Genomic DNA, 24,725 nt, shown 5'->3' on the forward strand with positions numbered 1-24,725 from the left:
GAATGTATTGCTTTGGTTGCAGCTATCACTTTTGGAAAAACCAGCCAACATGGCAAGATTGAGTATGGATCGTCTTTTCAACATCATGGTATTGAAGTGTATTGAGCTGTATTATTCAGCGGAGGAAAGAGGAGAGGAATAGAGCCGGACAGGAACTAAGATGTTGGATAGTGCAACTATTGGAAGGACAAAAGAGGGCGGTATTAAGGGCTTGTAAGATGATCTAGAAGAGATGAGACTTACAGATAAGAATGAGACAAGAAACAGATAAGAAAGGATAAGAATAGGCTAGGAAGGTCTAAGGACAGAAGTTATACTGTGATAATTGACTCGAGTTTTATTTATTAAAGAAGAAGAGTATTTATACTATTTGAAGGAATGTAAAGAGGTAAGTCTATTAATGAGCCTATGGCTGTGTTTGTAATCTAAGGGCTTCATTATTAATTTTGAAGTATGCTCTGTCGGTGTTCTGGCAATGAGTCTTTTTTTCAAGATTTTATTTCGAGAACGAGCCTTTCCCTGACTTCACTCGTCGTGAAAACTGGTGCGAGACTGTGGTCTTCAAGGGAGATGATAGATTTACGCCAATTACATACAGAGCTCTGCATAAAATATATACCGATGCTTTTAAACGTGTTGGTATTCATGCCTCCAAGGTAACTCATGCGAAATCGTAAGAGTGTGTTTTGCCAAGTAAAAGAGGAAAAAAAACAAGAAGTCAGTGAGACTAAAATATACGATACCTTTATTTACGATGAATAAAGCAATGGTATTTATACTTTTCAACATCTACAATCAATAGCGATAACTGGATACCGTAAGCGTACCTATAAGCATCCAGCTACAATGAGAATAACTGGGAAAAACCTAACTAGTGTTAACTATTGGTTCGATATTTGTTTTAGGTGCCTTGTTACTGAGGCAGTACATGATCTGACAATGTTTGTTGATAAGCAACCGTTAAGTTGGAGGTTAGAGCACAGACGCTTCATATGGATATTGTAATGGCGCCCTAAGAGTAAGCTCACATATGATAGGCCATATATGGAAGAGCTCGTAGTCCCAGATAATGATTGCTTCGAATATTTATCGATAATATTGTGATGGCATAACAGTACTGTCAAGCTTTGAGGTACCGCAGTTTTGTTATTACATACACACAGCCGATCTATCGTGCTTTCTTCGTGCTCTGACTGATAAAGCTCTGCCGATACACATTCATCATCCAATGGTTGGCCTTACACCAACTTTCAATTATATCGCAAGCATCAAACTGTCTTCTTGCTCTTTGCCTCAGCTTCAAACGAAAGCAGCCTTTCTGCTTGGTATGGCAGCTTTACTTCGTCATTCCGATTTGGCTTGGGTCTCCTTACTTTCAGCAACTGTAAACGAGGAACTCAAACTACGTTTTAATATTGTGGCTCCAAAGAACGCAGGAATGGAAGACGAATCGTCAAGCCTGTCCTCATTCATTCTCATAACGCTCGCAATCTTTGCCCTGTTGCCTTTTTCTTGGCGCTAAAGGATCACCTTAAGACTACTGCTTCTAGGCTTTCAGACACATTATTCGTGAACGCACTAGACTAGCTTGCCAGTAATAAGCCAAGCTATTGCTTCCTGACTACGTCGAGTTATATGCCGATCTACTTCAGAACAACGCGTCAACGTTCGATAGCTCGCCCACTCTATCGCTTTACAACGTGGATGGTATTCAAACTCTGGGTAATTGGACTACTTCGACCACGTTCCACAACCATTACCGCCGAAAACATCTTTCAACTGTTGCCTTAACACTGCTCTCTCTTGGACAACCGGTGATTTTCTTCTGGTACTCGAACAAGAAAACGAAGCCTCGCCTGGTGACGAGATATTTTTTTCGACGTTGAAGACAAAATTCAAGATAATTAATCTGAAACAGTTCTTTATCCTTCCCTTTCTATTCCTCCTGTTTAATTATAAATATGATGTATTTAATGTTCATAGGTTATTTTATACTTGGTGCTTAATATGTTTCACTACGCTCACGACATAATAAACGTCACAGCGAATTCCTTTTGGCTGTAATATTTGCGGCTTACGAACAAAATAGGAATAGACTCAGATATAGGAGACGGATAATTATTATTGGCTAATAATAATTATGTTGGATTATGGTAAAAGAGATAATAGAATATTGCTTATTTAAGATATATATGTGATATTTATACTTGCTTGAGTGAAGAAATATCAAGATCATCTTACAATATTCATCTAGTAATTAATCTTCTTCATTTATGGTCTTGATACATCTTTGCTGACTGTGTTGCACTACAGTCCGCCAATAGAAATCATGACTCGTTTCAATCAAGCAAGTGGTGTTTTTTACACTTTTTTTTTATATATTTATTTACTCCTTTTCTTTTCTCTCTTTCTTTTTTATTTTATTTTGTATAAAGCATGTCTGCAGCAAGCCCTTATAGCGCGGAAGCAATTCAAATCAAGTTCAAGGAGGTAGTTAGCCGTGTTGATACTGAACTTGGCAAGTTTAAATACGCCAATGAGTTCGAGCGTAGAACTGGCGTACCCAAGAGTTATGTCGCTCTCGGCATTGCTGCTATTGGCTTTGTGATGATTTTCTTCAACATTGCTGGTCAACTTTTGACAAACCTTGTTTCTTGGATTTATCCTGGTAACGTAACTTTATATTTATAAAGGGCTTTATATATTTATATCATGTAGCATATGCTTCCTTTAAGGCTATTGAGTCTCCTGATAAAGAAGATGACAAGCAGTGGTTGACGTATTGGACTGTTATTGGTTTTGTTCAAACTGCAGAATACTTTTCTGACCTTTTACTTTACTGGTTCCCATTCTATTATCTCTTCAAGACGCTCTTGATTCTTTGGTTGGCTTTGCCTCAATTTAGAGTAAGTTGTAACACCGATTGTTTATTTGTTTTAAAAAAAGCTTATTTCAATTTCTGTAGGGTGCCGAAGTTATGTATGCTCGCTTCTTACGTCCTTATCTTCTTAATGCACAAATCGATATTGATAAGCAAGCAGAGAAGTTGAAGGAAAAGCTCAACGTGTTTTCATCTTCAAAGACAGAATAAAAAAAAAAGAAGATTTCTAATTTTTCTGCAAAATATAAATAAATAATTTTTTTTCTTATTTCTTGGCTCATTTTCATGCGTGAAAAATCAACATCACCAACCTGATAAATCGTCAACCCTCTTCTTTAGAGAAAAGACATAGTTTTAAGCTTCATAAAGCATTTTTTGCTATATTGTCTACTAAAATATCATTAAGCCATTAGTAACATTTTCAATGTGTTAATTATACTATACAACATACTGCCATATAGCTTCATAGAGTTATGAAGGGATAGTTATACAGTTTATCTGAGTAACTTTAAATATAAGAATTAGTTTTTTGAGATAAATTAGAGATATCAGCTCCAGTTAGAGCGCTTGTAACTTGCTACTTTTCCCGTTTTATTGCAAGCATATTCCCACATGCTTAGCTGAGGCCTTGATCATAACATTTTTTTATGTTGTTTTATATTAAATGTTACAAAATGACTGTACCCTACTCTTTGTAGTATTATTGGTGATGGTGAAGTTGCCTCAGATCCTTCAATTGTACGATGATATTTGCCGTTTTCAGCAACGAAAAAAACAATTCTGGAGGACTACTGACAAACCCATCTTCTGGGTATACAGCTATGGAACGCCTAAACGCATCAGCTGTAAGCTAGGCACAATCAGCAGCAAAAAACCAGCAAGAGGAAGGGATAGAAACTATGACCTTTTGCTGAATGCAATCATAAAGCTTTGACTATTTGATCTCTTCGCTTCCTACTTCTTTTTCTATAGCATAATAAGCATTACTTTTCAGATCGTCATATAAAACGCAGTCTGAAAAGGTGCCTTTATAGAATTCAATGTTTTGGAGCAAGGTGTCACGCATCTTCATTTTTACGCCCCAGAATCTTATTTTGTCACCTTGTGCTGAATGGGTTAAACAGCGGTAACTGCAAAAACCATCACCTTTTATATTGACATACCCAGAGTGACATTTATCTTGAATACTGAGATGGATTTGACTAAGTACAACTTCTGAATAGCTACATTCCTTTCTTTAACATCGGTCATCTCTTTGCTCTCTTTTTCTATCTCTTTCAAAAAAACAAAAACAAAACGTGAAGTAACTAATGTCATGTTTAGGGCGCGCGCCTAATATTCGTCGAAGGTAACAAAATTCTCCATGTTATCCTTTTTCATATAATGCAAATGTTCGAGTTACTTATAAAACAAAGCAATCAAGGTGCCGCCAGGATGCGCCGTAAGGGAAGCCTTTGGGAGCTTGTTAGCTACCCTATGCTATGATGATAACCTCTGCCTGGTATTAGTGGACTTTGTGTTTTGCTGTTGCCTTGCCAGGGCTGCCCTCGGGAGCCCATTGCTTTTTCTATTGGACTGCATTATTTGATCTAATTGATCTAGCTATAAAGTTCATGATCTATATTTTATGCTTTCTAATCAAAGTATCATATAGCCTTCCTCTTCGGGCTTATGCTAGTTGCCAGTGTTGGTAACTGTAGAATCAAAATTGTAGATTGGGCATTATATATCACAGTATCGATACTATCTCGCCCATTGTTGTAAAAGGTCCTTATGTCATATTTGGATACAATATTTTGTTCTGTTATGGAACTCAATTTGTTCAATTTCTCAAACGTGTTCTTTTGGTGCAAATATCCTAATCATTGCTAAGCTGTGCTTATTTGAATCTTGTACTTTAAATAATAAATATATTCATAAACTTTGTTTACAAAGAGCTCTATCTTACGGGGGAATCGAAAGGACCACAAGCTGCCATTCCTCTGCTATGTTCTTTTTCCGAAAGCCTGATAATGCTTGGTTTTACGACATCACACAAGAAGAGGAGCACAGACGAGGTATCTTGCTTGCCTCATTTTTTCTTTGTGTGATTCGTGAAGCTTTTTTCTTCTCAAGTGTTTTTTCAAGTTAACAAAAAAAAAAAAAAGGTGAACAAAAGCTCAAGTTTGTATTTCGCTATTATTATATATGTTGAAGTTCCAGTAAAAACTTATAAAGTCTTGTAGGAACTCTTCTTTATCCTTGATCTCGGGCTTCATTTTAAGAACACCTTCCCTCCACAAATGAAAATTCCCTTTTCATAGTTTAAAGACCATATGTTGTGTTCAAATTTAGTTGTTACTGAAAAAAAGCAATAAGCCGATGACTTGCGAATTACATTGTTTATTAAAAAGAAAGGAGTATTATGAAAATAAGACGCGTGTGATTTTCTAGGGGGAGAATCAATGGCTGCTGCTGATATTTAATGTCGTCAGCATGATCATTATGCTACTATTGTTGTCAATGTCATTCTCATAAGATAGAATGTATGCTTTACTGTAAGATTATGCTCGAGTTATTATAATGATTTATATCAAACATGTCACCAAAGCTTGACTTTATCCTCTGCAAAAGAAAGGGTTTTATTCGCTTTCCATATCTTATTTAATATAAAATGACTTACCTTCAGCATGGACAAATAAAAGCTTGATTTATTCAAATATCTCAAGCGAGCCAAATTTGGTTTCGTTTGCCAAGGTTCTCAACATTGACAGCAGACCAAACATAGCTTTGTGGTGGCCAAAATTAGTCTTGTTCACACCGGTTGCACCGAAAGAACCAGAAACTTCAACATTATGGAATCCTTGTAACCGTATGACCCCATCAGCATTACAATGATAACGATCATCTTTCGTCAATCCAAGCTTTTTCTTCTGCTTGTTCATCAATAGCAGATGATCCTCACCAGGGAAGAAATTAATGTTCGTGCCAGCATACTTTTCACCATTGATCGAGAAAGTTATCGCTTTCATAAACAGTTCAATCAGGAAATTGTTGAAAACCGTTTCGTTGTGGATTATCTTTATATTTCTTCTGTACAAGGCATGCCAATATAATAAATATGCTAGTGAATTTGACTATACGAGGATGTTTCTTATTATTTGAAATTTACGCAATTGCAAATAGCTCCTTAAGGAGCTCGGCTTCTTGCCCTTCTTTGATATTTTCACCGTCCAGTTGGAGCACAGACTAATACTTACTCTTGAAGACTTTCAACGTTTACTTTAATAAATAAAATCAAACGTTAATTAATTTCTCTCTTAGGTTGGCCATTACAGAAACAAGCAACAATGCTTTCTAAAACGGCATCAATGTAGGAGCAGAGAGCAGTACTCAAAGGAAATATTTCTTGCTTCTCAAGTCGCTGGCTTTTGTATTCCTTAACCAACTCTTGAGGGAAAGATGCTCTCCCTGATGAGCCCTTTCCACTGCAAATGATATTATGGTTGCTGGATTAAAGCACAATATATACATAAAGTTCAGAAACACTGTTTGACAACTTGTAAAATGTTTTACCTTTGGTGTATGCAAAAAGAAAGCTTAACGTCCCATCTATAACGTCTTTAGTATCGACAGTGGGCCAAGCATATCTGATTTTGATGAGGCCGTCTGTGTCAGATGGCTAGAAGCTTTCGCTGTATTTAGCTAAGTTGACATCAAGCAAAGTAAAAAGAAAACAGCTCTATTATATAATGATTTATCTCACTAAACGCCAGTTATTATATACTTATACTTGCGTTAGAGCAAGAGAAAAAAGTTAGATGAGATTCTACATAAGGGCATGTGTATTCCTAGCAAAAAAAAAGCTTATACTGAGAGCATTCATTCAAATGGCAGGCTTAAGCAATATAAATAGAAGTTAAGCTTGGTTTATCAACTAGGGTTCTTTATCTATAAAGCATTAACCCTTATAAAACTCAGTTCCAAAAAAAAAACAAAACAAAAAATTTTCACTTGCCGACGACAAGAGCTCTCATTTAAGGCTGAACCAATTCTCTTCTTTTTTTTCAATCAATACACATACACGCACAAATATGGTAGCAGCCGAAGAAGTTAAGCAAGTAGCGGAGAAATTGGAAGAAACACACATTGAAAGTGCCGAAGAAAACAACGATCAAGTGACTGAAGACACCGGTGCAGGATCAGAAGCAGCAGCCAAGAAGAAAAAGAAGAACAAGAAGAAGAAGAAGGGCCCCAAGACACAAACTGAGCCTCCAACTGTGCCTGTGTCTAAAATATACACCAATAAAGTATATCCTGTAGGTGAATGTCATGATTATGTGAATGAGTACAGTTATTAGTTTATATACATGTCTGACAAGTGAACTAAAACAATATCCCTAGTAATCTCTGGAGAACTACAAGCGAAGAAAAGCGTGCCGAAGAAAGACTAAAGGAAGAAGATTACAATGACTTGCGTAAAGCTGCTGAAGTTCATCGTCAGGTATGTGTTTCTCCTTTTTTATAAGGAGCATATATAGATATATTATGCAAATTACTTGGCTAACTGTGGGATAATCAGGTGCGTGCATACGCTAGAAAGATGATCAAGCCTGGCATGACATTGACCGAAATCGCTGAACTAATCGAAAATGGGACTCGATCACTTGTTGAAGAAAATGGTCTTGAAGCTGGTATCGGTTTCCCCACCGGCCTGTCATTGAATCACTGTGCTGCACATTTTACACCCAATGCAGGAGACAAGACCGTCTTGAGTTATGACGATGTGATGAAGGTTGACTTTGGTGTCCATGTTAAGGGAAGAATTGTCGACTCAGCTTTCACAGTAAACTTTAATCCCAAATTTGATAAACTTGTTGAAGCAGCTAGGGAAGCCACATACGCTGGTATTAAAGAAGCAGGGATCGATGTTAGATTGTGTGATATTGGTGCTGCAGTACATGAAGTCTATGATTCATATGAAATTGAATTGGATGGAAAGACTTATGATATCAAGCCTATTCGCAATCTGAATGGCCACACCATTGAGCCCTACAAAATTCACGCAGGTAAATCAGTGCCTATCGTCCGAGACTCTGGTGATGAGACGAAATTGGAAGAAGGAGAGCAACTTGCTATTGAAACTTTCTGTTCTGTATGCTATATAAAGAAGACACTGATATATATATATATATATATATGTATATACTAATCTTCCTTCTTAGACTGGTCGTGGTTATGTCATTGAAGATGGTGAATGCTCTCATTATGCTAAATCAACAGAATCAGGCTTTGTTCCTTTACGTCTAGCTAGAGCCAAGTCTCTGTTGAGCACGATTACCAAAAACTTTGGTACTTTGCCCTTCTGTAGAAGATATCTTGACCGTATAGGTGAAGAAAAGTACTTGATGGGATTAAGAAACTTGGTCGATGCAGGTGTTGTCACTGCTTATCCCCCACTTGTTGACACAAAGGGCTCTTATACTGCTCAATTGGAGCATACCATTTTGCTTAGACCCACCTGTAAAGAAGTAAGTGACACCAAGATAATAATCATACAACATAGACTAAATCCTTTTTCTCTTTTAATAGATTGTTTCTAAAGGCGATGATTATTAAATAAAAAAAAACATCTTTTTCTTATTCTATGCATTCGTTTTATTTGATTGTATGTACAAAATTGTATAAATGCTCATCATTCTTGTCTCGGCTTCTTGGCCTGTCTTCCATCTGCCTGGGGTTCTCCAGACTGCTCTTTGCGTTTAGTCCAAGCCTTTTTAATGGTTGGCATATGTTCTATTAGCTATATGAGAATTATTAGTCAATGTGTCGTGCATAAAGATAATGTGTCTTACCTGCTCTTTTGACACAGCATCTCTTATACTATTTAATACGTTATCCACGACAGATTGGAAGTTACCATCTAATTTGTCGTCTCTATATCTCATAAACCGCCATGGAGATGGCAAACCGAGCCTCTGCTGGACTTCTGGATCATAGTTACACTCAATGATCTTTCCATCCATATATTTTGGATTTTTTCCAAATTGCTTCTTCCATTCTTCTTCTGTGATGCCCAATTGATCAAAAACTTTGTATTCTTTATCACCTTGCCATACAAGCAAGTTAATCTTTGGCTTTGCAGTGTAATCCTTTACTCCTGGTAATGACGATCCAGGAAATATGAGTGAAGCCTTAAAGTCTACAGAGTTTTCGTTTAATGGCTTCCACTTTAACCTAAGCAAGGTATTAGAGACAGTGTTTTGGTGGTATGGCTTATTTACATTTTTTTACATGTTCCCATCATGTAAGGAGCATTCACTGCAGTAAATATTAAACCATCGTTTCCATGTTTAAGTTTGGGTATAATTTCATTAAACACAACATCTAAATGATAAGTGAACTGTTGTTCCTTGAATTCCACTCTAGCGATTAAATACTATATCAACAAAGGAGGAGGTCTAATCTTATTGCCTCGTCTACTTACAAAAATGGTTGATATTTTAGCATATGTGGATTCTTCTTTATCATTTCGTGATGCGGCTTGATGATATCCGACTTTAAATACTAATGTAAAAAGTCAGTCTACATGAACCTTGTTATTCTTCACACTTACGCCAAGCCTGCTCATCAATCCGCGTGAGACAAGTACCTTTGATTCTATACAGAGACAGTCAAATAATAAAAACCGTAGTTGCATCTAGAGAATGTTATTAACCATACTTTGAAGTAAAGCTCCATCTTACTCGTCCATCGGGTTCTTTATCTAGTACGAATTCACCATCAATGATTGTGTTGTTTAGACACTTCCTAAAGGTTGGATCTCCAGGAATAGGAAAGCGAAAGTTACGAACAACATAAAAGTTATTCTTTCTATCAAACTATCAAACTTTTTTTCAGTCATCTTGAATACAAGTTAATATATCCAATATACGTTACAAGGTACACTTCTGGTTCCTTTCTTTCGTTAACAGTTAATAGAGCAAGACAGCGTACACCATCTGACTTTTCAGCAACAAAGTAACTAAATCAAGGAATTAGACAAAGTACATCGGAAGTAAGTTTCCCTTTATTATTACTCTTCTTGCTCAATTTCCGTCAAATGTTCAGCACCAAAGCTAACAGGTTGTGCACCTGGAAATCTATATATAAAAGAAGGAGAGAAACTGTGTCAAAGAGGATTATAAAGGAACTAAATGTAGAGTATTAACTTGTAGCTTTCTAATTTTAAAAGTGCAGCCACTTTTTCCTTAAGATGTGCATTGTCCTTGACAAACTCGCCAGGAATGTTGGGAACTGTACTAATCATTTTAAGAGTGAAACGGATATTTTTGGACAATAAACTGCTGCTACCTGACAAAGTGAAGGAGAGTGTGTGTGTGACTGGCAGATTATCGGGAACTTGCATTGGATCAAAAAATAGAGCCCGCGTTCTCCGTAAGGAGAATTGTAGAGAATGCGAGAGAGATATCATCTTTTGTAGGCAAGATCAGATTCAAAAGAAGTAGGGGGAGATAGCCTTTAAAAGCGGCACGCAGATCTATATTACCCAAGGATCAACAAATGCGAAATAAAAGAACTATTTGTAACCATGTTATTAAGCAAGCCTCTTCCCCCCAAACAGTCCAACGGTATTCCTGGCACTTTAGCCATATAGAAAAGATTGAATGAACGATAGAACGCTTAACGGTACTGATAAATCTACCCATTGTGAAAGGATGTTTCCAGTAGTCCATGATCGCTTTCTACAAGAAAGCAGATGTTTTCTGTACATATCACAATTGCTCTCAGCTTTCAACCGGCATTATTTAACTGATGCTGATAGTAGCTTTCGCACTGTAAGAATTCTTTTGCTATTAACTAGACTGACATATAACACAACATCTTGCTGCTGCGTTTTTTTTTTTTTTTTTTTTTTTTTTTTTTTTTTTTTTAGTCTAGTTAATATGACGCAAGTCAAATAGCTAAACTCATTTTAACTTTTTGCTAAGCTTCTTCAATCACTATGTTTAAGCAATATCTAGCAAGCGGTGTGCCTGAAAACTATTTTATGAGAATAAACAACAATAATCTCATTATGAAGCACAAGATATCTTTTTTTGTAACAAAAGGTAACAAGTTTAAGTCAAATAAGGTTTAAAGGAGTTTACACGTCGGCTGATTTGTAATCGCCGGTTGAAGCAACGGTAAAAGCATACATCCGATTATAAGATTTATTGTTATTAATAGTTTATATTAGTATTATTTTACATATTAACAACAACAAAGATCATAAGCATCAAGCCAACAGTCTATCCAGGCTCTTTGAGGCACCGGTGCTGCCACAAGCCTCTGAGTAATAGTTCCACCAAAGTTTATATAGCGCCCTATAGATGTTTTCCAGATCGGATAATTGATTGATGTCAAGATCCCAAGGTTTAGTCAGGATGAAATGAATGTTTTTCACTTGATTTATATCCCACATGGGTTTATGAGCCCATTGTAGCGTTTTCAATGTATTATAAACGTACGATATTGGCTTCCACTTATTTTTAAACATTTCATTCAGAAAGTCTTGGTCTGGAAATGAGTAAACTGTAAGATCTTCCATGCTATTTAGATAATTAATCATGCTGTTGTATTTATCTTTGCTTGGCGAGAGTACGATAAGCCCACTATTAAAATAATTGGCTCGGTCACTAATTGGAGATGGTTGAATACTTTGGCATCCTGTGTACGCGCAGTTTTCAGGTATCCAGTGAGGAGGATAGTGTTTGATCTTTTGTGGGTTACATGTACAAGCGTAAGATGCAGCAACCCAGTCCTGAGGCAATTCTAGGCCCATCAATTCGTCCATATTCTTCACTGGTAGCATGTCCGCATCAAGCAACACCAGACGGTCGTACTCAGTTTGGTTCCATACAGCCAATTTTGTCCACGTCTCGGAGAACCGCTTAAATTGGTAATCCACTTTCCCAGATGGGTATATAGCATCGATATTCTTCACAAGGCACCCGATGCTCTTGAGCATCTCAACGATTTCAGGCTTCACATGTGATGTATATAGAATCAGGAGAGGGTATTGGCTATTATGAACATTATGTAAAGCGTACTTCATTGTAACAACACCTTTAATGTAAGCATTTGAACTAGTAATCACAACAGCCCAGGCAGCCTTGTATTTCGTGACCATATCTTTTATAAAAATAGAATAAAGAAAGATATAAGAAAGAAAGGTTTAAAAAAGGAGCACATTATATCAAAGGCAACTGTCGGGGATACAATTCTGACACTGCAAGCAAGAGTCATTTAAAACAGCAAAGCCAACAGAGTCCTCTTTTTGCTGTATTACTGAAATGAGATTACTATATTTCTTGTTTACAAGGTGCATATTTTAGAAAAACACGCCATATATGTGACGTATTAACTCACTATTTATCTAACAAGCTTGCTTGCGACACTTACATCAGCCGTTCGTCTTGAAGGAAAGATCATACCCAATGCTGTCATCAATGGTACATCATTATATACATGTTTTATCTTTTTGTTCAAATCAACTCATTTCCAAACTAGATTTATCAAAAGTTGATTATTCAACAGCCCGTGTTGCACTTAATGGTGCTTTTAAGACAACTCGTATTCAATCAGATGGACGCTTTGTACTGTAAGCATACTTTTTATCCTATCTTGTCCTATTGGATGATTCAGCTAATTCTTGTAGTTATGACGTCCAACCTGGATCATATATGCTAGAAGTTCACAGCATAAAATACATATTTCCAAAGGTACATACACAAATATCGCAATGTGTATTAATGCACGACTATAGTTGCGCGTAGATATCAATGATGAAGGACACATATGGGCAGCCTATACTGGCTTGGGACGTGATTGGAATAGTTTTGGACAGAGAATCGGTTATCCATTAGAGATCCAAGCTAAAGCAGAGGCAGATTACTTTATGGTAATGTTTTTTTGAAGGGAAATCATCCTTGTTATTAATGTATAATGTAGCAAAAACAAGGCTTTAACTTGAAAGATCTATTTGCCAACAAGATGTTCCTTATGATGGGCATGAGTGGCTTGATGTTATTGTTTATGCCCAAGATGATGAAACAGATGCAGGAAATGAGTAGGTTAATCTATAGATATTATACTTTTTATATATTAATTCTTTTTGTAGATCAAGAAATGGCAAATGAAGCGAGTCAACCACAAGCTCAACAAAAGGGAGAGCCTTCGAGACTAACTGAATCGTTTATTAAAGCTCAACAGAAAGGACATTAAATAGTATATATAAAAGGGATATAAGTTAGTTGTTGCTGTTGCTGATTTGTGATATTGTTTCATTTGAAAGCTTTTCAATTAATGCAGTAAAGTTGAGATGTAGAGCATCATCAGGGAAACATGCCTCTTGTATACCAAAGGCTCTATAGTACGGATGCATTAGTAACAAAAATCACTTCTAGCATATGATCTTACTCAGAGTGCTCAAAGGAAGAAAAATAGGGAGATGAGTTGGAGCAGTTTCTTGTTTCGAAGGGTCCAGGGCAAACTTCTATAGAGATCATGTGAGCAATCATTATCGGGATATGCTCTTTAACTTACTCAGCAACAATTCTCCGTTATTATAATATTTTAACCAGTATTCATCCCCTTCATGCTAACAAGAGGTGTGTGTATCAGTACGACAACCATTTAATGTTTATCTCAACTTACAACATATCCATCGAGGATTGATGGCTTATGAGGCATTTCTATTTTCAACCGAAAAAGACAGTCAGTACATATCTTGTTGGCTTACGATCATATGCATATATATACTTGCCATCTAAAGCATTCACAAGACGGACGATCTCTATATCCTTGTCTGCGACATATTTCGCATAGTTGTAATCACCTACACGAGGCTTGGCTAGAGAATGTCTTTTAGAATTGTTCAAGAACAACCATATGTCTTCTTACCTAATAAATAAGCCTTAAAGTTATTACGGTTCAACTGAGGGAAATCATATTGAAGATGTGTAGCGACTAATGAACAAACACCAGCACCAAAAGAATGTCTAATAGAGATTGTTATCATTTGCCCTTTCTTTTTCTTTATAAAAAATACTTACCCAACTACTGCTACTTTATAGTTTGGATATATCGTCAATTGATCCTTCATCGTATTGCGAATGATTTCTCGGATATCTAACGCAGATTCCAAGTAACCTAGATACAATTTATTTCTTTAGTCATAATCTTCATATGTGAGCCTACTATTTCACCTTCTTGTACTCGAGCGCCAGGGATGAATGGATGATCAACCAAGTTTTGTTTGCTCCACTAAGCTAAAGAGTTAATATTTTATACATTTTAAGGGAGGATTAAAAGATATGTTACAAGAATTCTGTTGCTATTGCTATTAGCTCCCCTGACTTGAATAAAAAACGCTGTCATACTATGTGCATAAAACAATAAGTTTAACGCATTGATCAATTTAACACATACTTGTCCGATCTCAGTATTTGGCCGGTGATATCATTAGGAAACGTTTTAAAAGTTCGAACAACGACAGCATCAGGTAATACTTCAGAACATGTGGGACAATCCCATACGTCAAGACTTTCTCTACAGTTTGTTGTCTTGCAAAGGGCAGATACGAACATGAGCTCCTTAGCAATGGGTGACGTCTCGTCATAAGTATAAACAACATCTGAAGAAGGAAGTAAGGATGTTTCGTTCGGAGCCATGAATATGCCGTCTTTAATCAGGTCTATATAAACGTCTACAGGCTGAGCAGGGTCATAGGATATAGTGTTCGTCTGATCATTGGTATAAACAACAGGCCATCGATTGTCACGGTTACGCTGAGCTGTTCGATGACATTGCCCGACTTGAATCAGAGACGTGATAAATGGTACATAAATAAATAGTTTCTTTACAAGCATCCTCTTTTATAAAGATCAAAATGAAAAAAAAGCAATATCAAAGACAAGAAAACAAAGAACCCTTTTCCTTTTTAAAACAAAAAATATTTAGAACGAATGGCCAGATTCTTTATTTTACTTAAAGGAGACGCTTTTGAAATACCTTCTTCACGTACACAGGTTCTTTTTTTTTCTGTGGAATGTTTTCCATTATAGCTTCTGTTGCCCTCATAGGCTTTACCCGCTCATATTGCGCTGTATGATTTCGACCTGCAGTCAATTGTTCTTTGTACTTCTAATAATTGGTATCTCAATGAATGGTTTGGATGTCGCGTATCTTCATGAAAAATAGAGTTAAAGTGCGATCTGTTCCCCCTTTTTCCTCTCGAGTGATATGTGGTTCGATTGATCATCCAGCTTAAGTTGGTTTATTATTGCTGGTGTCATTTGAGTTCATTTATACTTCTTTGTCTGTCAAGAGCACATATATACTTAATAATAATCGATAAATCAAAACATGCATTCATAAAAAACATATATGCTCAACAAACCATGCTATAGTCGCACTTTTCTTTTTCTGGCATATGTATTTTTAGTATCCTTGCTGCGTTCAACGTGTCCAAATACGGCTGAGTTCTCTTTTGGTAATCCGTACAATTCAACCTAAATAGTCTATCAAAAGGGAGTTACAGAAAAGGGAGAACATTCAAGTTTTTTGTGATAAACACACACTTTAAATAAATATACTGATAAGTTGTTCATATTAAAACTTGTCAAGTCGAAAATGTCGCAATTTTATTCCAAAGCAATATTAATACCCTTTGCGCAAATTCGGATATGCGGAAAGAATTTATTATTAAAGCTTGAAAGTTATGCGGTAGAATTTCCTTTTTAGATAGTGGGGGGTGGTATGCTTGTGGATTTACAATGATTCTGGGACAATGTAATCAACAGGAATAATACAATGAATAAATAATAATGCAAGTATAATGTCTATGATACAAGATCACCAGAAGTCTTTCTCGGACTCATCTTTTGACAGTAGAGACTCAACAGTGTCAACTTTTCTTTCCAGTGTTTAAGATTGAACAGTGTAGATTTGTTTTCATAGATTCTATCATATCGCATTGTTTGATCCTTATCGATTAAAATAGACATACAAGCCTAAATTTAAAAATAAGTACACATGTATATAATTAAAGTGATTTACATACTGTTACAGCCATGATGACTCCTAAAGTACTACTAGCCGCAACCATAAACATGATACACTGCTGGTAAATGACGGCCTGCATCATAGGCGCTCCTGCCATAATTTGACCTGTCATCATACCTGGAATGTTAATCATGCCCATAACGCTCAACTGTGTGATAACAGGAATCAAGGCAATCCTGATAGCTTCTACCGCCAGCGGCAGAGAGGCTTCAAACCTGTTAGCACCATAAGCCAGTCTTGTTTCAAGCACGGGCGCGTGGATTCTGTAGACAGATTAGACTAAAAGGTTAACATATAGCTCTTACCATTTACCTGAAATCATCCAAGCATCGTTCTGTAGCCATTGCGACACTTGTCATCGAGTTACCCAAAAGCATTCCAATGACAGGTACAAATGTGGGCGGGTCCCAAAATGGCTCCGCTTGTAACACAACTGCAGTACCCACGTAAGTTATAAGCAGATTGCTGGTAAGCAATATGATGAACATGATAGGGAACTACACAAGACGGATTAAATATATATATCATTATCATGTGTGAAGCGCATATTACCATTCTTTTAAATGATTTCTTTGTTCTATTGAATACAGTTTCATAGGATGCAAGTAGGACCAGTACGGCTATATAAGGATGTCATAAGGGCGATTTAGTGATCTTTAGAAAGTCACTTGCAGACTAATACTTACTGGACATGATGATGATAACGCTCATGTGCTTAGTCTTTAATACATCATCTAGTATTAGACCCTATAACCTTGTGTTATTATTCATCTGGTTAATCATCTAATGTTGTATTTACCATCAGTGATAACTGAATGACACATCGTATACCAGACAAGATGAGTGAAAATTCAAGTTTTATTCTAAATATTAAACTGATCAAAGCTTAAAGATAATCAGTAACATACAACAAAGAGGTCCTCTTTTTATTTGCTACCTGCTATAAACACAAAGACAGATGCCTCAGCTACATTCCACCATGACAAGTCTGTGCTCCCATTATCCATGTTTAAAGAATATATATATAAAAAAAAAAGAGAGAGAGAAAAGCAATGTTTTGAAGATCAGATTAAACTATGGCCCCCCTTTATGTATCACACAAACATCGTCGGAAAAAATTTTTACATCTTAGTTTTAATCAGATAACAATTTTTTTTGGATGGTTCTTCTTTTATTAAGGCGTATATTATACTATATATTACTGAGGGTGGTATAAAGATTATTTTCCCTTATGTCCTCCTTTTTTAGAGGAAAGGAGAGTGAAGGAGGTTAGAAGGAGGTATTATTTTTCAGAAGCTGTAATTTCTGCTGCAATTGTCTTTATTCTTGAGAGTAAACCATTCACTTCTCCTCGACATTGTATGGATGCACTTGTGCAATCCCTTGTTTGAGTAACCGATTTCTCTACTTCACTCTTCAACACATCCAAAAGTGAATTAACATATCCAACAAATGTTTCTGTGTTTGCCTGCAACTGCTTTTTCATTAATGCAATATTGTCTGTATGTTGACGGCGTTGTTTTAGTTTGATATTAATGAGTTCCATCATGAGTTCGTTCCTTTCTGTAATGTATTTTGCTTGCTCCACAAGCAGAGAGTGATCCTTTTCGAGAAGTGCCATTTCCCTTTGACATCTATCACGGAGTTGTTCAACAGAATCTCCCAGGAGATGATGTTTATGCTTCAATTGATTCTTTTCCTTGACTGCAATATCTCGATCATGCTCCAGCACTTGTTCTCGTTTTCTCAAGTCTTCTAGTTGACGACGAGACGCTAGGGCTTCATCTTTTAATTGCTTTACCTTGAGTTCGAGTTGACTAGAGACCTTTTTGGTTTCATCCAATAGTTTTTGTTTTGACTCGAGTGCCTGCATAATTTCCTTTATGCGATCCCGATAAACCTTGTTTGAACTAAGGTAATATTGCGTATCCTTTTCATTTTGTAATTTAGCCTGGCGAAGGGTTTCCAACTGCACATAGAAAGAAGATGAAAGAAAGACATTTAGATTAGGTTATTCTTCTATCCCTTTTTTTTTTTTTTTTTACCTGTGCTTTGGTAGTACTGATCTCATTTTGGATAGCTTCATACTTGCTACTTAATTGTTCAAGCACCTTGTTTGTTCTGGAAGACGTACTAGGCTGCGGCTGTACCACTACTGCAATGGGAGGTGACATCAATAAGCTGGATGTATGAGAGAATGAATCTTGAATATGGAGCATTTAAAAAAGAATTACTGAAAAACGATGTGTAAAAGAGAAGAAGGGAAAGAAAATAAAAAAGAGAGAATTCTAAACAATTTAACTGAGGGAGATAATAAAGGGATTTACTGTTTTATTTAGAAGCAAGGGTGAAAGTATCTATTATTGTCTCCACTGTTTATAATTAAAAGAAGACAAGGCCTTGAAATACTTGAAAGCCTCTATTGATTCTCCTATTTTTAAAATAAGGACCAATATACCCTTTTTTTTATTTAAAGCATGTGTCATTGCTCCAATGAGTATATTCAGTCAAGTTAGGCGAGATACGCATAAGTTACTGATTTAATGAATGAATAATGTTGTACGGGCATGAAAGTCATGATCGCCCTGTCATAATAATAGGGTACTTGACATGGATAAACATTGAATCCTCATATGTGTGTCATCTAATCCTTCAGGGGTCTAATACTCCCCTTTCTCTCTTGCCTCCCTTTATATTGAAAATTTAGTTTATGAACCAAAGTAAAATAAATAAATAAAAACACATGCATTTACGTATATTTAAATGCAATAAAAACAGAGTAAGATAATATATGATTTCTTCTTTGCACTGTTACCTTTATGAGATCGATCATACTATTGTTTCTATTCTTGACTATTGTTTACACTCTAGCTGAAGGTAATGAAGAAAAATAGATTCATAATAGAATGTAAATTAAATAAACATATAGACTTTACAACTTATATCATACGATTCAGTAGCTCTATTAGCGAAGACCAAGCCAAAATCGTAAAATCGACCGTTATGAGCGCAGGTGGAAAGGTAATGGGTGACTATGACTCTGAATTCCTTATTGCTTCTTTACCCTTTCCGGATGCTGTAATCATTCAGTCCTTAAAGAATATCAGCTATGTGGGCTCTGTAGACAAAGAGAATTAAAATGCATTTATATGATTAACAAACCCCGATTGGTAAAAATTTGTCCTTCAATTAAAATAAACAACTTGTTTCTTTCTGTAAACGAGTTCATGAGTTTACAGCATTGATCCTCTCTTATTGTCTCCATTCTCTTTTTCTTTTTTTCTCTGTTTACTGATGTCGAATAGTCCGTATAGGCAGCCATTTAATCAGAGAAAAAACACACATTCTCAACCTATAAATAGAAAACCGTCCATCACAGATAATAATACATTTGGTGTAGAATGCGCTTCATTTGATAGTATTCGTACTGACTTGAGTATTGGAAGTAAAGACGTTATTGTTGCCGAACAATGGCTTGTACTTGGACGAATAGGTGAAGGTTCCTTTGGTGAAGTATTCGAAGGTAGCTATCAACTGTTTCTTGTGTTTTTTTTTTTCTTTACCAACTCTTCTCCATAGCTGAGGATATTGATACAGGAAGAAAGTATGCCATTAAAAGAGAACCATTAAAGATGCGTCACCCTCAAATCAAACATGAAAGCATCATTTATGACGTGCTTGCTGGTGGCCGTAAGTCTTTATATTATTATTTTCTCACCACTCATGTTTTGCATATAGCCGGTATTCCACAATGTCACTGGCATGGTCAACACGATGAATTCGATTGTATTGTGATTGACTTACTCGGCCCTAATTTAAACCAACTTAAAGAAGTTACTACAAAGCTCCCAGTGGATGTTGTCATTGACTTTGGCTGTCAAATGGTAAACATCGTAAAGCATATAAAGTAACTGACTAATTTTCTCCCTAGGTTACTATAATAGAACATATACATAAAAGAGGACTTGTCTATCGAGATGTAAAGCCTGACAACTTTTTGTTCCCTGCACAATGTATATTACCTGAACCAGAAATGATCGAAAGCACCGACGATCAAGGCACATCACTAATCAAATATCGATATCCAACTTGTGATGAAATCTTTCAAAAATGGAATATGTCTCGACCCAAATTACACATTGTTGACTTTGGATTAACAACTTGGTATAAGGATCCAGTCACAAACAAAATCTATCCGGAATCAAAAAAAAATTACAAAAATAAGACGGGTACAGCTCGATATGCTTCACTGAATGTACATCGTGGCAAGTCACACGCACGACGTGACGATATAGAGAGTATTGGCTATCTCATTTTGGACCTTGTCTTTGGTACCCTGCCGTGGGCTGGTATTCAGGCACGAAATTCTCGTGCAGGATGGGATAAAATGAAGCAGATCAAACAGGATACATTCATGAGTGACCTCTGTGCTGGTTTGCCTGAAGGCTTTCTTAAATTCATAGAATATGCTCAAAATATCAAGTTTGCTGAAGAACCCAATTATGAGCTCCTTCGACAATTTTTACAAGGATCATTGCCTGGTGGAAAGTACTCAGATATCGTTCGATCACCCTTTGGAGGCCACACAGAACAAAAATGGCTCATGAATGTCGAAAAGGATCCAGCGCTCACTGGTCAGGGGCGACCTGCTAATCCAAATCGATACCAGGAATTTGTACGAGCATCTCCTCAACAGCCTCGCCGCAGGAAGCAGTCTTATGGTTACCACGAGAATAATGATGAAGGTCTGTTCCACATGGATGATTTGGCGAATGCTATTAATGACTTGAAATCACCATCACGGAAGAGACAGAGTATTACTCACAGGCGGACTAGCAAGGACTCTGGTAAGCTGGTCGAAACTGGACCATCCTCTTTCCAAAAGCTTGTGGCGAAAACTAGGAGAAAGCAGAGACCGGTCGGTTGGAACTCACATAGACATGAGAATGAGCCATGGAATCCGGTAACAGATTGGGAGGCAACTTCTGACAAGAATAACAAAAAAGAATCTTCATGGGGAGAAGATAATCTAAAGGCTACTTGGGGTAATAAAGAAGGCACTTGGGGCAGTGATAATAGAGAAGAGAACACCTGGGCAGCTTCAGTACAAAAACCATGGGAACAGTAAATAAGTCTGTATATATTAAAGAAATTATTTGCACAATTTAAAATCAATAACAATTACACTTTAGTTGTCAATTTTTTCATTATTGTTCCCAATTTGACAACATGTAGTACATAAAGTGAACTTGATATTTTTGAGACTTGTATATGTAGTCAACCCTTTATAAATAACACGTAACCGAAAAGCTGTAAGGATATTTATTATAAACAACCTTTAGATTGCTTTCTTTTTACTTTTTTCTTTGGACAATAATAAGACCATCTATTTCCTAGCTAGCTCTAAGGAATGTTTTAGTGTATTTTCAAAAATTATTGACACTGATGCCAAGAGTAAAATTCGCGCTTGTTAAATTCTATGTCATGTTAATCATTGACTGATTTCGCTTGCTGACAAATTAAATGTCGTATATGTAGAAGCTTTGTCGTACAAAATATGAGTATATTAAGCATAAAAGCACTGTCAGATCTCTTTTTACTCTTTTTCTCATTAAAAACCGAATATTACAATATGAGCTTTCAAATTTTCTATGAAGACGGGCACGGTAATGTAGTTGATGAGCACGGTAGACCTGATCCTATGGACTACATTATTGATGAAGCGCGATATGCTTTAGAAACAGTTAGCTCACACACCCAATATTTGCATAATCAGCTTCAGGAGAATAATTTTGATGTAGACTCTGTGGCAGATGAAGATGCAAAAGATGACCCAGATGCTTGCACGAAGGAGGTGTCGAGTAAGCGAGCGTACACACTTTATACGAATCAAGACAAAGTTAGATTCTTTAAACTGATGTTTGAGAAAGTTACGAGTGCTTCAGTTGCTGCAAAACAATTAGGTATTCATGTTCGCACAGCTCAAAGATGAGCTCAAATGTGCAAAACAGATCCTGATAGTATATTTATAAAGCATAAGAAAACCGGTCGCTCGCGTATACTTCATGAAGAACACAAGTAAGTGATCTTGGAGTATATAGATGAGAGTCCTTCAGCCGTTTTGGAGCAAGTAATGGAGCAACTACTTCAAAAGCTTCAGGATCTCAAGGTCTCTAAAAGCACTGTCTACAATTTTGTAAGAACTGAATGTAATTTGTCACTCAAAAAAGCCCAATTTCAGCCTGTAGATAGGAGCAGTGAAGAAAAAACTCAGGAGTGTTTTGACTGGGCTCATAAGTGGGAGTGTGCGAACATGGACTTTAGAACTAATTGCGTCTTTCTCGATGAGTCTGCATTTCACATTAATTTAAAACATAGTATGGCCTGGTCAAAAAAAGGACTGCCTGCTGTGGTCACTTTAGGACCTTCTACCAAGTTTCTCGTCTCTTTGAACATCTTGATTTGCCCGTCTTCAATTGTTTTCCTCTCCGGCGCTCATGGCCTTCTTGTTACGTTACCATCGATAGCAAGATTCTCTCCCAAAACATCCTGTCAATAAATCGGACTATTGGCGCCGAGTTGTCGACCTTGATTCAAAAGCCCTCAAGCCGCAAGAAGGTGGACAACTTAGATTCCGTGACACTATTCAGACTGATAGCATTGGTGTTGCGGTTTTCAAGAAGAGGTTTGACAGGCAAACAAGATACACGGCAAGGTTCACAGTGGAGTATGAAGCTATCTCCTACATCACCAATCTAACTCGCCGAAATCATCAAAAGATTTCTGGTCGATGCGTCGCTGTGGGCCCAGGAAGAAGAGATATGTTGTTTTGTGTATACGAAAATTCTACACCAGAGCAACCAGTGAAATTTCGGTACACAAAACAACAGTAAGACAAGATGTGGAAAGCCAAAAAGTATCGTTGGCTCTTGCAAGATCTCAAATTCTAGGATCCCGATGTCATTCAAGCTGAGCAAACCCTTTCTCAACAGTCAAGCAGCACCGTATCCGTAGAAAACTTTAGCCGCTTCCTTCAAGCCAGATCTGAACAGTCTACCGTTCCCCGTCGATTATATGGACCTACCATCACAAACCATGATAATGGATACCCCCTCTTTCGCAAAATCCGTCTTTCAGCGTACTTCAACAAACAACGTGCCGACCAAAAGCTTATTCAAGGCTTACGTGCCAAGTTTGGAGAGGACACCGTGTTTGTGATGGGAAACTGGTCCGCTCCCCATGCTAGGTGACATGAACCCATCCGTGGCCTTGGTTTTCGAAGACTCCTCAAGAAGCATAGGTTCCAAGCCTTTCTTATAGACGAGTAGAAGACCAGTAGATGCTGTCTAACATGCCACAACGAAAGCCTTCACGCGTTCCATCGTGTTCCAAGCCCACGACTGTATCAATGAGAGCAATATTCCACGGTTGTTTACCATGGTCTTTTAAGGCAATAATGCATTAATCATTTGGATGGCTTTATACTGATTGAATACTGTTTGTAGATGTATCAATCTATACTGTAGACTCATCATGGCAGCACCAGATAGATGTCGCTTATGGAACAGGGATGTTGCTGCTTGCCTCAACTACGTGCACATCCTTCGTGAGCTTCGACATAATGGCATGATTCCTCATAGGTTTCGCCGGGTTGCTGTTGCTCCTACAAGACGTCGAAGAAGAGTGGACGATCAGGAGCAACCAAGAACTAGAATACGTTTAGACGATGATTCTTCGTCCTAGTTATCGCTAGGACACATCAAGATGTTTTTGGGGTAAGTTGTATACATATAATAATTTTCTTACATAATTAACTGTATAATCCTTTATGTTCTCTCCTTGGTACTTATTATTCTCATCTGTATGTCGTCTCCTTTTGCACGCACTTTATTTTTAACCTTTGCGTAAATACTTTTTTTTATATACGCCAATCATTTTTTTTTTCATACACGTTATAATTTTATCCTCTTTCTGAAATTTATTTTTAATAAAACAACAGTATGAACAGCTCTTGTAAGAAACTGGTGTAGTGTTATAGATCATAATTCGAACCAATGCTGGTGGCTAACTGGGGGTAACCCGGCTTTTACCAAGTTTGCTCCCGTCCACTCCTTTCTTCATTCTCCTTCTGTTTCCAGGATAACAGGTTCGAGTCAACGCTTGCTTTGTTGAAAAAAGGAACGCCTCGAACTTTTGTTCTCCTAGATATATTGGTTTGGGGCTGTTCAGCTTGTACTTTCTAGGTTTTTCAGATGTAAGTTCATTCTTGACACATCACCCCTTTTTTATAAGGTATATGCACCATTGACATTCAGTGTATACCTTCTTTTTTTGGGATCACATGTACTCTTGCCTCTCCATGGTTGATCTTGTTAATCAAGACTTTATTGTCAAGAACTAAAAGGAGTATGCTTTTATTATAGATAAATGTAAATGAAAAAAAAAAGTTGATGAATAAATGACGCGTTTTTATTATTCATTACTTGTGTGAGAGAGAATCTGACGATAGCACCAATTATGCACATTATTACAAGCATAAGGTAATCTTGACATTATACTCTCCTTATTATTCTAGAGGATTTCCCATAGCTGTAACTTGTAGCTTCTTTTCTTTATAACTCAAGCACAAAACCATAAGGCAACATGTGAATAATCGTCAGATGCAGCTGTATGCACGTCCACTTTTCGTATATGCTATTACAGACTTTGGAAGTTTCAAACCTCATTCTAAAGTATACCCTCACCGTCTTTTCCGAGC

General features: G+C 36.9%; 12 protein-coding genes across 12 annotated transcripts; 6 read left to right on the forward strand and 6 right to left on the reverse strand.

The window, feature by feature from the left end:
- Nucleotides 1–2,399: 2,399 nt before the first annotated feature.
- Nucleotides 2,400–3,290, forward strand: RHIMIDRAFT_310904 (uncharacterized protein). The gene is made up of 3 exons (XM_023614696.1): nucleotides 2,400–2,668; nucleotides 2,719–2,906; nucleotides 2,966–3,290. The coding sequence occupies exons 1-3, from the start codon at nucleotides 2,437–2,439 to the stop codon at nucleotides 3,089–3,091; spliced, it is 546 nt and encodes a 181-aa protein (XP_023470060.1). The 5' UTR covers nucleotides 2,400–2,436; the 3' UTR covers nucleotides 3,092–3,290.
- A 525-nt stretch (nucleotides 3,291–3,815) lies between these two features.
- RHIMIDRAFT_300748 (uncharacterized protein) lies at nucleotides 3,816–4,198 on the reverse strand (the record flags this gene model as incomplete). The annotated part of the gene is made up of 2 exons (XM_023614358.1): nucleotides 3,816–3,988; nucleotides 4,045–4,198. 2 exons carry the CDS (start codon nucleotides 4,196–4,198, stop codon nucleotides 3,816–3,818), a joined length of 327 nt encoding a protein of 108 aa, XP_023470061.1.
- Nucleotides 4,199–6,954: 2,756 nt separating this feature from the next.
- Nucleotides 6,955–8,479, forward strand: RHIMIDRAFT_233955 (peptidase M24A, methionine aminopeptidase; the record flags this gene model as incomplete). The annotated part of the gene is made up of 5 exons (XM_023608055.1): nucleotides 6,955–7,208; nucleotides 7,265–7,364; nucleotides 7,443–8,015; nucleotides 8,086–8,391; nucleotides 8,453–8,479. 5 exons carry the CDS (start codon nucleotides 6,955–6,957, stop codon nucleotides 8,477–8,479), a joined length of 1,260 nt encoding a protein of 419 aa, XP_023470062.1.
- A 76-nt stretch (nucleotides 8,480–8,555) lies between these two features.
- RHIMIDRAFT_233956 (uncharacterized protein) lies at nucleotides 8,556–10,169 on the reverse strand (the record flags this gene model as incomplete). The annotated part of the gene is made up of 9 exons (XM_023608056.1): nucleotides 8,556–8,663; nucleotides 8,716–9,097; nucleotides 9,145–9,285; nucleotides 9,348–9,427; nucleotides 9,477–9,560; nucleotides 9,607–9,741; nucleotides 9,800–9,884; nucleotides 9,940–10,002; nucleotides 10,072–10,169. 9 exons carry the CDS (start codon nucleotides 10,167–10,169, stop codon nucleotides 8,556–8,558), a joined length of 1,176 nt encoding a protein of 391 aa, XP_023470063.1.
- Nucleotides 10,170–11,138: 969 nt separating this feature from the next.
- RHIMIDRAFT_233957 (nucleotide-diphospho-sugar transferase) lies at nucleotides 11,139–12,032 on the reverse strand (the record flags this gene model as incomplete). The annotated part of the gene is made up of 1 exon (XM_023608057.1): nucleotides 11,139–12,032. One exon carries the CDS (start codon nucleotides 12,030–12,032, stop codon nucleotides 11,139–11,141), a length of 894 nt encoding a protein of 297 aa, XP_023470064.1.
- Nucleotides 12,033–12,195: 163 nt separating this feature from the next.
- On the forward strand, nucleotides 12,196–13,126 carry RHIMIDRAFT_233958 (uncharacterized protein; the record flags this gene model as incomplete). Its single annotated transcript, XM_023608058.1, has 7 exons — nucleotides 12,196–12,224; nucleotides 12,287–12,354; nucleotides 12,413–12,503; nucleotides 12,561–12,624; nucleotides 12,669–12,803; nucleotides 12,854–12,971; nucleotides 13,023–13,126. The coding sequence occupies 7 exons, from the start codon at nucleotides 12,196–12,198 to the stop codon at nucleotides 13,124–13,126; spliced, it is 609 nt and encodes a 202-aa protein (XP_023470065.1).
- Nucleotides 13,127–13,151: 25 nt separating this feature from the next.
- On the reverse strand, nucleotides 13,152–14,574 carry RHIMIDRAFT_246908 (alpha/beta-hydrolase; the record flags this gene model as incomplete). The annotated part of the gene is made up of 10 exons (XM_023610359.1): nucleotides 13,152–13,269; nucleotides 13,322–13,397; nucleotides 13,448–13,502; nucleotides 13,559–13,596; nucleotides 13,644–13,754; nucleotides 13,805–13,902; nucleotides 13,957–14,053; nucleotides 14,110–14,167; nucleotides 14,225–14,282; nucleotides 14,333–14,574. 10 exons carry the CDS (start codon nucleotides 14,572–14,574, stop codon nucleotides 13,152–13,154), a joined length of 951 nt encoding a protein of 316 aa, XP_023470066.1.
- Nucleotides 14,575–15,744: 1,170 nt separating this feature from the next.
- RHIMIDRAFT_246909 (UPF0014-domain-containing protein) lies at nucleotides 15,745–16,974 on the reverse strand (the record flags this gene model as incomplete). Its single annotated transcript, XM_023610360.1, has 7 exons — nucleotides 15,745–15,915; nucleotides 15,966–16,230; nucleotides 16,280–16,464; nucleotides 16,520–16,587; nucleotides 16,654–16,714; nucleotides 16,767–16,852; nucleotides 16,905–16,974. 7 exons carry the CDS (start codon nucleotides 16,972–16,974, stop codon nucleotides 15,745–15,747), a joined length of 906 nt encoding a protein of 301 aa, XP_023470067.1.
- A 275-nt stretch (nucleotides 16,975–17,249) lies between these two features.
- RHIMIDRAFT_246910 (uncharacterized protein) lies at nucleotides 17,250–18,141 on the reverse strand (the record flags this gene model as incomplete). Its single annotated transcript, XM_023610361.1, has 2 exons — nucleotides 17,250–17,936; nucleotides 18,013–18,141. The coding sequence occupies 2 exons, from the start codon at nucleotides 18,139–18,141 to the stop codon at nucleotides 17,250–17,252; spliced, it is 816 nt and encodes a 271-aa protein (XP_023470068.1).
- Nucleotides 18,142–18,786: 645 nt separating this feature from the next.
- On the forward strand, nucleotides 18,787–19,105 carry RHIMIDRAFT_233962 (uncharacterized protein; the record flags this gene model as incomplete). The annotated part of the gene is made up of 2 exons (XM_023608059.1): nucleotides 18,787–18,844; nucleotides 18,897–19,105. 2 exons carry the CDS (start codon nucleotides 18,787–18,789, stop codon nucleotides 19,103–19,105), a joined length of 267 nt encoding a protein of 88 aa, XP_023470069.1.
- Nucleotides 19,106–19,261: 156 nt separating this feature from the next.
- On the forward strand, nucleotides 19,262–21,095 carry RHIMIDRAFT_233963 (kinase-like protein; the record flags this gene model as incomplete). The annotated part of the gene is made up of 5 exons (XM_023608060.1): nucleotides 19,262–19,275; nucleotides 19,330–19,490; nucleotides 19,547–19,657; nucleotides 19,706–19,851; nucleotides 19,899–21,095. The coding sequence occupies 5 exons, from the start codon at nucleotides 19,262–19,264 to the stop codon at nucleotides 21,093–21,095; spliced, it is 1,629 nt and encodes a 542-aa protein (XP_023470070.1).
- A 1,677-nt stretch (nucleotides 21,096–22,772) lies between these two features.
- RHIMIDRAFT_265815 (uncharacterized protein) lies at nucleotides 22,773–23,710 on the forward strand (the record flags this gene model as incomplete). The annotated part of the gene is made up of 4 exons (XM_023611856.1): nucleotides 22,773–22,830; nucleotides 22,918–23,213; nucleotides 23,250–23,291; nucleotides 23,473–23,710. The coding sequence occupies exons 1-4, from the start codon at nucleotides 22,789–22,791 to the stop codon at nucleotides 23,708–23,710; spliced, it is 618 nt and encodes a 205-aa protein (XP_023470071.1). The 5' UTR covers nucleotides 22,773–22,788.
- Nucleotides 23,711–24,725: the final 1,015 nt, after the last annotated feature.

This window comes from Rhizopus microsporus, assembly GCF_002708625.1.
Source record: "Rhizopus microsporus ATCC 52813 unplaced genomic scaffold scaffold_2, whole genome shotgun sequence".
Taxonomy (NCBI): domain Eukaryota; kingdom Fungi; phylum Mucoromycota; class Mucoromycetes; order Mucorales; family Rhizopodaceae; genus Rhizopus; species Rhizopus microsporus.

Excerpts from the sequence above, each read along its gene's own strand:
- RHIMIDRAFT_310904 (XM_023614696.1), top strand. The coding sequence starts at position 2,437 with ATGTCTGCAGCAAGCCCTTATAGCGCGGAAGCAATTCAAATCAAGTTC. Across the intron at positions 2,669-2,718 it reads TGTTTCTTGGATTTATCCTG|CATATGCTTCCTTTAAGGCT; the intron begins GTAACGTAACTT and ends TATATCATGTAG. Across the intron at positions 2,907-2,965 it reads TGGCTTTGCCTCAATTTAGA|GGTGCCGAAGTTATGTATGC; the intron begins GTAAGTTGTAAC and ends CAATTTCTGTAG.